The sequence below is a fragment of the Leuciscus leuciscus genome (assembly GCF_965113295.1).
Source record: "Leuciscus leuciscus genome assembly, chromosome: 5".
NCBI lineage: Eukaryota > Metazoa > Chordata > Actinopteri > Cypriniformes > Leuciscidae > Leuciscus > Leuciscus leuciscus.
The window spans coordinates 24,964,072-24,974,509 of record NC_138729.1 but is presented as its reverse complement, the minus strand read 5'-3'; the positions used below and the strand labels follow the sequence as shown (position 1 = coordinate 24,974,509).

The following is a 10,438-nucleotide window of genomic DNA, read 5'->3' as shown; positions in this document are numbered from 1 at the left end:
TTTAAGAAAATATTTTTTTATTTGGACACAGATGGACAATAAAATAATTAAACGCCATAAGTGGATTATAACAGATGCACTGCACAGAAAATGTACATAAAACAAGAATATACATAAAATAAAATTTGAAAAGAAATAAAACATTTTATAATTACTACATAGTCAGTTGCATAAATTAACAAGCAAATATTTACACTAAACAGCTTATACAGATGTTCTCCAGTCTAATGTCAACTATAGATGTTATACAGCATTTCATGGGTATCAGGATGTTCTTCAGTGCGTAAAACAGCAGCTAATCCAGATTCACACTGAGCGTCTCTGACTGCTGGGCCCTGTAAAGATCAGACACTTTTTATTGAATTTTTATAAAATTAATAATTTCAAAAACTGTTTTTCATTTTTAGTTGAACATACAGCAAAAATAAAAATAAAAATAATTACACTTACATCTTTTCAAGAACCCTCCTGATTAACTTCTGGGTGAATTTAGACTCTGGATTCAAGCATTTCCGCTCTGCACTCTTCAAAGTGACACTGGAAATAAAAAAAAAAAGGAAAGATGAGCTGAATGTGTTTAAGAATGTGTGAATATCCATGCAAAATCATTGTTTTTTGTCCTTACATAATCTCTTGTTTTCCACAAGACGGACTTGGAGGCATGATTTCAAACTTCTCAATGTTCTTCTGTAAAACCACATCCACTCCTTTGCCAGCACAGAAGCATCTGCCTTTGTGAATCTTGTTCTGCCCTGGAAGAGAATTTTTTTTTTTTTTTTTGATTTTTTAGCTGCAGAACATAACAACAAACTAATATTTAGAAGAGATACCCTTGCAGAATCAATAGTACATTAGGTCTTAATAAGCAACACTCACCGTGTACTTCTGGAGCAAGTAGACAGACCAGCAAAACAATAACTGCAGCAGTCTTCATTGTGTTTAAGGTTTTGATGATTGTCTAAGGCTGTTATTACTGAAGACGATTAGCTGCTTATATAGCCATCATAAGTTCAGGGGTTTATAGCACGGGCACAGTTCCCAGTTTCACTTTCACAAGCACAGCTGTTTCGATTTCCCATTTCTTTGAAATGCCTTTGCTCAAAGCTTTTGATATGTGCTGGTCTCTTGTCAATTTAGTGTCATGGTTGTTCTTGGCAATGAGGAAGAGTTTGTTTTATCACAATTTTGAAAGCTGATGTGAATTCTTTCAAATGCTCTTTCAGCACAAGATAAATTTAGAAACCAAATGTAATACATTTCTGTACAAGTACTAAATTCAACCAAAATTATAATACTATTTGTTCAAACAAATGTCAACAATCACATGTGCCACTCCATGTGCATACATTATTCAAATATTTAAAGTGCAATGATAAACAAAGGAACAATGTTGTGATGATGCAAATCAGTTACATCACATCAAACTATAGGACAAGGACCAAACTTATTTTTTCAGAGGACCTCTATACTCACTGCATCTGTATCTGAAATAGAGTCTTAATGAGAAGCTTACACACAAATAAAGATGTTTTGTGAACATGTCAAAACACAAGTTGAATGCTGAATATATAATTAAGACATATGAACCCATTCTGGTCCATATATTTATATGGGTCCTTGATTATTTGTATTCATGATGCATACAAAGCATCACCAATCAACTTATACTGATATATAGGCTACTCCATAAGCCTCGTTGGTTACTAGAAACTTATCACATAAATAGTCTTTTTTGCTCACTGCTGCTCTGCTTTTTAATGGGTTTTCTAAACATGCACTGCAATTATCATGGCAGTTTGAACCTATTTTTTGTTTAAGCTATTTGGTGTGAATTTGTAATAATTTATATCTCATTTGTACTTGATCTCATTTGTAGATCTGCTTTAGGTTTAGGGATGGGGTTTAGGGGTGCATCTTCATGCTTACTATGTTTTCTCATAAGTCAGATATTTTCATATTTATCAATTTGTACATATACATACAAATATAAACATAAACATAGCCATCATGTTAAGACTGTATCTTAAAGTCGGCATGAAACGAAAATTGTGATTGCAAATCCATATTATAAGTTGGCAGTTGGCCAAGTGGTAATCAGCCTCACTTTTCGGAGTCAAATTAGACCAATATAAATTTTTATGTAACACAGTTATTTATTGAACAGATGGAATGCACAGATGAAACAGGTGAGTAATAGTGAAGTCATTTGTGTGTGTGTGTGTGTGTGTGTGTGTGTGTGTGTGTGTGTGTGTGTGTGTTGTTTCTGACTGTGTCTGTTGCAGGAGAAGGTGTGGCCTGCATTCAAGCCAGCAGAGATCCTGATTGGTCTTGTCCTGATTGGTCTAGTCCTGATTGGTCTAGTCTTGGTTCTGGAGAAAAGGACCACCCCAAACACATGGAGGCCGAATGCGTGCCATTTGTTTTGCTCTGTCTTGGATTCCTCTGTGATTGTGTGCACTTTGTAAAACTAGTTTTTGTTCATTCGATTTATAATTATTAGTTTGCTGTTTTGAATTACTTTGGCCTTCAGTTATATTGTGTAAATATTATTTGTAAAAACTCAGTTTAAGGGAAGTAGGGAGTGTGAATCCATTTCTTTTGCATATATTGTTTTGAAGGGAGTGGATTCTGGAATAATCACTTAATGAGTGATTATAGTCAATGTATTAATCAATATTTTTCCTTCTAAATAAATTAGAATGACTTCTCGGCTTATGAGATTTTACTTTGTTATAAAAGTTACCAGTGTGAATACTGAAATGTTGTTTTCATGCATTCTCTAATGTCTGTATTTGATATCTGAATGCAGTAACAGAGCTTGCTTATTTAGCCCAGCTTCCAGAAATGAAATATGAACTTGTTTTGTTTGAGAAAGGTCTCCAACATGTGTTAACATATAATATAGTTATTGGAACCATTAGTTTGAGTGACCGTTGCGTAGCTAAAGTCTTTACTTTACTGTGTTATACTAAACTGTCCTCTCCTTGATAGAAGGAATGTATTATATTGATGTTTTGAGAAAACTCTCCTGTTTATAGTTAGAGCCTGGCCAAATCCAACCTTGAAAAAGCTGTGTCGGTGTGTGTGTTAGTCTTTTTGGTTACAGGTTAAGGAACCACTGGCATTATTGGAGATTGACTGACTGAGTTGGACAGGCTGCCCAGGAACCCGAATCTGCGACCTGGAAGGTCACGACATGCCTAACTTCAGGGTCAAAGGGTCAGCTGCATATATGAGTGCTAATCACTCATATAATCTATGGATATATGCTTCAGTCTATCTGTTTATGTGTGGAAAATTACTGTTTATCTATTTCTTAGCCAATGAGAAACATTCAACCTGAAGCAAGGAAGTAGCTTAGACATTGGTGTTGGGTATAACTGCTGTGATCTTTGTAACTGTAAACAGGGGTCTTGAAGCTGACTTCTGCTGATGAAACTGCAAACTATCTTTATTAAAACTTTTCTTCAATTTATTATAATTCTGACTCCGGGTCTTCATTTATCATACCTGTTTCTGGGTCTTTGAGTGTAAATCCCCTTACAGTTTGTTCTATGTTTTGGGTTAAGGGAGTTAAGGAAGTTGCCTTGTTTTTTTCTTTTGATGTGTTTTCTTTCTTTTAAGGAATTTAGATGGTACTAAATCTAGTTATATTTGTTTGTTATTTTGGCCTTGTCCACTCCTAAATTTAATCTCTTTGTTTCAGGTTTTCACTTTATTAATTTTTTAATACATTTTTTATTTATTTGTTACTTTTTTTTGTGAGTGAGCGCACATTCATTTATGTTACGTCTGGCCCTAGACGGTTGTAACACAAGTGAATAATAAAGTCATTTCGATTAACCAGGTAGCTTGGGATTAAACAATGACCAGTGAATGGAGGAGAATGTACTTTTTGGATGGTCGGAACAGGTAGGTAATTGGAGAGTCTTAGGAAAATATATATAATACAAGGAGATCTCAGGAGTTTAACTGGGAATCCACAGGAGACAACTTCAGGTTAGTAGAGCGGCAAAGTAGATATGGGGTGCGTTTCCAGAAAGCATCTTTAACCAACAATAGTCACAAGTTCCGTCATTATCAGCATAGTTCAACAAGTCTGTGTTTCCCCGAAAACATCATTCCAACGAACATTCGCAAACAGCATCGCAAAGTTGTGTGGTTGGAACGACAGCTCTCGACCTGTGGTTGGAAGCATAGTTTCTTTTTTGCATGACATGGACTCAATAAATCCTTATCTTGAGCCAAATATGCAAGCTGACATTCAGTGCAATCTATAATTTATTTAGAATACATACAAATGTAATTTACGTCTTTTAGTTTGTCAAGAGATTTAAAGTGTCATTTTTGAAGAGTGCGCATGTGCGAACGTGCTCTACTACGCAAGAACGAGCCTATGATTGAATCTGGAAATAAAGCAAAATTGCGAAAAACGAGAAATAGTCCGCAGATGCCATGTCCGTAATTTATAGCAAAACATCTATCGTTAATTCGATCTCAAACAATTTAATTAAAATAAGTTATTACTCCACCACGTGCGTGACGTCATAACCCAACGTGATTGAACGACCACTTTGCGACAATATGGTTTCGGTAAACAGTTGTGACTAGCTAGTTGATTTCTTCAACGATGCATCATACTATGTTAGTGAAGCAGCGAGTTAAGTCGTTTTACGGGAAACACACCCCTGGTAAGTAGTTTGTAATCCACATTGGAGACCAGATGATAAGTGATTGAGAAGTGTGTGCTCTTTACTGTGGTTGATGAGTGAGCTGATGAGGGACAGATGCAGATGATTACAATTCTGGTGAGAGTGATCACTGGGTGTGTGTAAAAGATGAGCCTGGTGACACCGTGACAGTGCGTCCACCTCCACTACAAAAGGTTTGTATGCGGTCTTCCACTTGTCCAGATGAGGTTAAAGGTGCTTCAGAGGTCCAGCTTTGTGAAGACTGTTCGCACCTTGGAGATGTTCTGAAGCAGCTGGGTCGAGGGGAAGGGGAGACCGGAACTTTACCAATCTTGTTGAGAACTGGGTAATCAATGCAAGGCTGCAAGCCTCTATGGTTCTTGGCCACAGATAAAAAATTGGAAGCAGCAGGGGAAGTCAAAGGTTGGAAATAGTCTTGTTGAAGAGCCTCTTCTGTATACACATCCATGGCCTTCTGTTCAGGAATGGAGAGAGGATCAATTTTGCCACCGGGCACTGGTTAACCTGGAATCAGATCGATGGCACAGCCCCATGGTTGGTGAGGTGGTAGTTATGAGGCTTGTTTAGGGTAAGAAACGTCACCAAGAGGGGCATAACAGGATGGTGTATACACTAGGACTTTCGATGGAGGTGGAATTAAGTGAGAGAATTCTGGACAGCCATGAAAATGTTCTCTGTATGTTTCTGATGGATCGATCTCCCACACAGTAACAAACAAGCCTTTGCCGAGCGGCTTTCCGGTCACAAATTTAACCTTGTACTTGATGGTGCTGGGCCTTTTTTGGAGCTTGAGTTAGTAGCAGAGTTCCTCGGAAATTAAATTGCCAGCTGACCCAGAGTTGAGGAGGGTGAAAACTGAAACAAAAATATCAGCAGCAGTGTTACCATGGTGGGACTGGAAACAAATGGTGTTGAATAGGTTCTGTGTGAGCGGCCCTGTAGTTTCCGTAGAGCTTAATATTACCAGTGTTTGAATTGTCTTCTGAGTGGTAGGTCATTTTTGCAGTTTCCTCACGACTGTTGAATATTCCCACATAGTTCCCACAGACTCATTCACAGTGCTGTTATTGTCCTCTTCCTTACAATGGCTTTTGTTGTACCATTGTAATCTTAGTAGTTAGACATTTCTGTTCAACCTTGTTTTGTGCTCTGACAAATTCCCTTACATTGATATATGGACTTAGTTCAATTTGTTCCTTTTTATTGTTCATTTTGTTTGTCTTTTGTTTTTGTTTGGTACAGCAAACCTCAGTTTTGGGATGATGTTACAACCCTAAGTCCAGAAATGTTGGGACATTTTGTAGAATGCAATAAAATCAAGAATCTGTGATTTCTTAATTCTTATTTAACTGACAAGAGTACAAAGATTACAAATTTCAATGTTTTCACTGGCATTTTATGAATTTAGATTTTGATGGCACACTCAAAAGTTGGAACAGAGGCAAAATAAAAGTGAAAAGATTACAGAAATTCCAAGTTAGACTGTTTTGGAAACCGTCCACAATTTGCAGGTGAATTGACTGTTCGCAAAGACCGTCCCTTTAGTCACCGTTGCTATGTCCGACAAGCCATGCCGCTCTCACGCCACACCATGTTCTCACGCAGTGAAAAATGCATCGCGGAGCAAAGAGGACACTGACAACGCGCTGACAGAAAGGACAGACCAGGTTACTTTTGATATAAAACAAAGTCTCAACTTTCAAATTTGGTCATTTTTTTTAAAGAAATTGAAACCATAAATACCGTTTTATGGCTCTTTAATCTGACAGATCGCTGTGGCGCCTCAGTTAAAGCTTCTCGTGAACTGATCATCTTTTCCTTCTAGTTAATTTATAGCATCAAATAAATATGAATGAACATCAGAAGCAATGTTGTTTTAACCACGGAAAGACGTCAGTGCACTCCGTTTTTCAAGTTCAAATCCTCCAACGTTAATCTACTAACTCTCCTGACTGATTTGTCGGACAAAAATGAGGGAAGGCGGATTTTGATTGGTCCGATCGCCTGTCAAGCAAACTCCCTGCGAAGGGTCAATTGGTAATAGGTGAGGGTCTTGTGTTTGGGTATAAAATGAGCATCCAGCAAAGGCTCAGTCTTTGCAAGAAAACGGGTCATGGCTCACCAATTTGTGCCAAATTCGATTCAAAAATTACATTTCTCAATACAAGATTGCAAAGTATTTAGGTCACCATCTACCAAACATAATATTGTTAAAAGATTGAGGGAATCCAGATAAATCTCAGTACATATAGGGCAATGGTAAGACAGGAAACCCCTTTTGAATGTGTGTGACCTTCGAGCCCTCACGCTGCCTGAAAAACCATCATGCTATTGTGTTAGCCACATGTGCTTGAGTACTTTGCATCAAGAAATGCAACTTGAATCTCTGTTACGCAAGGAGAAAGCTATACATCTGTTCAATGCAGAGATGCCGGCGAGTTCTCTGGGCCCGAGCTCATCTCAGATGCTCCAGAACACAGTGGAAATGTGTGCTGTGGTCATAAGTCCACGTTAAAGCATGCTTTTGGGAAAAACGGACAATGAGTTCTCAGTCCCAAAGATGAAAGTGACCATCCAGGCAAGGGTGACACACAATAGCCGCGTTTCCACTGTCGGGCCAGGGCCGGGCCGTGCTAGTGCGTGCCAGGGCCAGTCGCGTTTCCACTGTCACTTCCGGGGCTTGATCGGGGCTTACTCTGGGCCAACGGCCAGGATTTCTGGCCCGTCGAATACCTTGGGCCAGAGCGAGCCAGCTCGGGCTAGAGGAGTGGTTACGAACAGAGGCGGAGTTCACCTGAGTCGGGAGACGGCAGCGCCGGATGATTCTGTCAGCATTAAAGACTTTTAAAATAATTTAACTCGCGTTCCTGTTTGAATGCCTTGTGTTTGTGATGCAAAAGACTATGCGCGCTAACCATTACCATAGTAAACATGGTAAACGCTTGAAGATACGCATAGTAAAAAAACATAGTGAACGCTTGAAGAAATCAGACCAATCATAAAGGCTACCACAATCATGTTTTTATTTTATCTGTCAGTAGCCTCGTCTCTTTATACCGGACTATCATACAATAAAGCAACTTTTTTTTCGGGAGCTTCCTCTGTTTCTCTGACGGAAAATATCTGTATGTGAGTCGAGAGAGTGCTGCTAAAGCTCCTCAGGTCGTATTTTTGGTGGCATATATTTGTAGAAATTATCATTCTTTCTAAATGTGATGTAACTATGTCCTGTAACTACCAGATAAACAGTAACAGACGCGACTGAAGAAGTAAGTGTGTCCTCTTTCTTTTGTGAAATAGACCTAACAGTAATTTATTTCTGAGTGACTAATGTGCAATTTTGACATAAATTAATTCATTATGATCAATGTATCACTTTTTATTGTAAACCTGTGGTAAAACATCGATGCTTGGGTTTTAAATATTCAAGTAAACAACAAAAATGCCAGCAAACGGCCGCTTTTATCATGTTTGTTTTCAACGCTGTTTCAACGCTGTTTCCAGTGATTTCTGATTAGTTTTCTGATAAAACTTCCATTTGTTGGTGAATGGGTTAGTGTGACGTTGTTCCAGAGAGGCGTGTTACGGGCGTGTTTTAGTGAAGCGCTGTGGAGCTTCTGGCCCGGCAGTGGAAACGCAGGCCCGGTGCTATTAGCCCGAGGCTATTAGCCCGGCACGGCCCGTTTAAAGCCCTGGCCCGGCCCTGGCCCGACAGTGGAAACGCGGCTATTGATGTGGAGGCGTATATTGGGATTGTACAGGGACATACTGCCATCAAGATAACATCTTTCCTGGGAAGCAAGACAATGCAAGGCTTCATTCTGCACATGCAACAGCAGAGCATTCTTAGATGCTCTCTACACCGTAGAAGGGATGTGCTTGACTGTCTTGCCTGCAGTCCAGATCTGTCTCTTTTTGAAAATGTATGGGCCATCATGAAAAGGAGAATCAGACAACGACAACCACAGACTGTTGAGTAGCTGTCTTGTATCAGGTGAGATTGAGCAAAAATTCCACTTGCAAAACTGCAACAATTATTATCCCCAATTCCCAAATTATATAAAAAAGGAAAGGTGATGTGATACAGTGGTAAACATGCCTCTATCCCAACTTTTTTGGAGTGTGCTGCAGCCATCAAAATCAAAATAAAGTTTAAAAATGGTTAAATCACAAATTTCTTGATTTTATTGCCTTTTATTAAATGTCCCAACTTATCTGTAAATGGGGTTGTGTATAAATACGACTTTTTATTGTACTTTTACTTATTATTACTACTTTTTTAATAAATCTAAATAAAAAAAAATTTGGAAAATTACTTAATTTTTCTAAATGTTAAAGTAAACAAATATTTGCAAGCAGGGCCGTCTCAAGCATGGGGTGGGGCCAAGTGCTAGTTAGAGAAAGCAGGGTCCCCTTCTGTCTGTTTGCCGAGAGGCCCCCTAAAGCGCGGGGCCCGGTGCGGTCGCACCAGTTGCACCGTCCTAAGGATGGCCCTGTTTCCAAGTATTAAATGATGTGAAAAAAAATGTATTTGCTGCTTTCCTGATCTCCTGTTTACATTTTGCCATTGCGGTCCAAACACATACTATACAAACTGCCTATTCTATCCCTTAACCCTAGCCCTAACCATACCCATCACAGAAAACTTTTAGCATTTTTACATTTTCAAAAAATATCACTCAATATGATTTACAAGCTGTTTTTCTCATGGGGATAAAATGTAAAAAAAATAGAAAAACAAAAAAGCTCACAGGAAAAAGAAAAGATTGACAACATAATCAGTTATTAATATTTCACTGGTTCATGTTTTTGTGCATGAGTTCATAATTTATTTAGCATGATTTGGTTAACCATACGGCAAAAGCAAGCCACTTTTATGAGGATTACAAGCTTTGGAGTTGTTGGAGCCATTGATGTAACTCATGTTCACATCATTGCTCCAACTATAAATGAGGAGACCTGTATCAATAGAAAGGATTCCGTAGCATCAAAACTAATTTGAGATAATCTTGCAAAATGCAAATTCTTCTTCTTTTTTTTTTTAAGTAAATGTTTCAGTGTCTTGATTAAATGATTTTATTATAATTACACACTACATAATTGGTGTCATGCTGCTGTGACTTCACCCTTGTAGGCTCACTCTTAATTGATTCAGAGGTTAAGGCCGGCCATTATGGGTTGACATCATTGTAGTCCTTAGTTTAAAACACTTAAAGGGATAGTTCACTTTGAAATACATTTTTGGTATGTTTTAGCTTACCTCAAGGGCATCCAAGATGTAGGTGTCTTTTTTTCCGCAGTAGTTTCAATTTTGATATTTTTAGGTCAAACCGTTCTTGTCTGTCAGTCATATAATGCAGGTCTATGGTCACTGTCTCAAAGAGCAAGCACAGAGTCCAAATTAAAACAATTCACCGTCGTCCAAATTAAACAATTCCCCATCGTAAGTACACATTGATGGCCTAAGACACGAAACGAGCGGTTTGTGTGAGAAAACGAACAGTATTTATATCGTTTTTACCACTTATACACAGCCATGTCCAAGTGATCTGATCTTACGTGTACGCAGACTGGTGCATAGATACATCTGAAATCATTCAGATGTAACATTTATTTGTCAGGTAAAAAAGTGTCATGCCAATTACACAAGTAAATGATTAAAAGCCAATTCAGAAATAATAAATACATGACATCATTTACTCAAAGATGACTCTAAAAGTAAGCAA

The 10,438-nt window shown here is 38.3% G+C and overlaps 1 protein-coding gene across 1 annotated transcript; it reads right to left on the bottom strand.

Annotated features, from left to right (window-relative positions):
* On the bottom strand, positions 1-1,011 carry LOC309498751 (C-X-C motif chemokine 11-6-like). Its single transcript, XM_082169658.1, has 4 exons — positions 877-1,011; positions 626-752; positions 451-537; positions 1-335 (listed from the first exon to the last, which is right to left on the bottom strand). The coding sequence occupies exons 1-4, from the start codon at positions 932-934 to the stop codon at positions 296-298; spliced, it is 312 nt and encodes a 103-aa protein (XP_082025784.1). The 5' UTR covers positions 935-1,011; the 3' UTR covers positions 1-295.
* Between the last annotated feature and the right edge of the window lie 9,427 nt (positions 1,012-10,438).

Coding starts and splice junctions, on each gene's coding strand:
- LOC309498751 (XM_082169658.1), bottom strand. CDS start 934: ATGAAGACTGCTGCAGTTATTGTTTTGCTGGTCTGTCTACTTGCTCCA. Junction 753..876: donor ACTTGCTCCAGAAGTACACG/GTGAGTGTTGCT, acceptor ATTCTCTTCCAG/GGCAGAACAAGATTCACAAA. Junction 538..625: donor TGTGGAAAACAAGAGATTAT/GTAAGGACAAAA, acceptor TTTTATTTCCAG/TGTCACTTTGAAGAGTGCAG.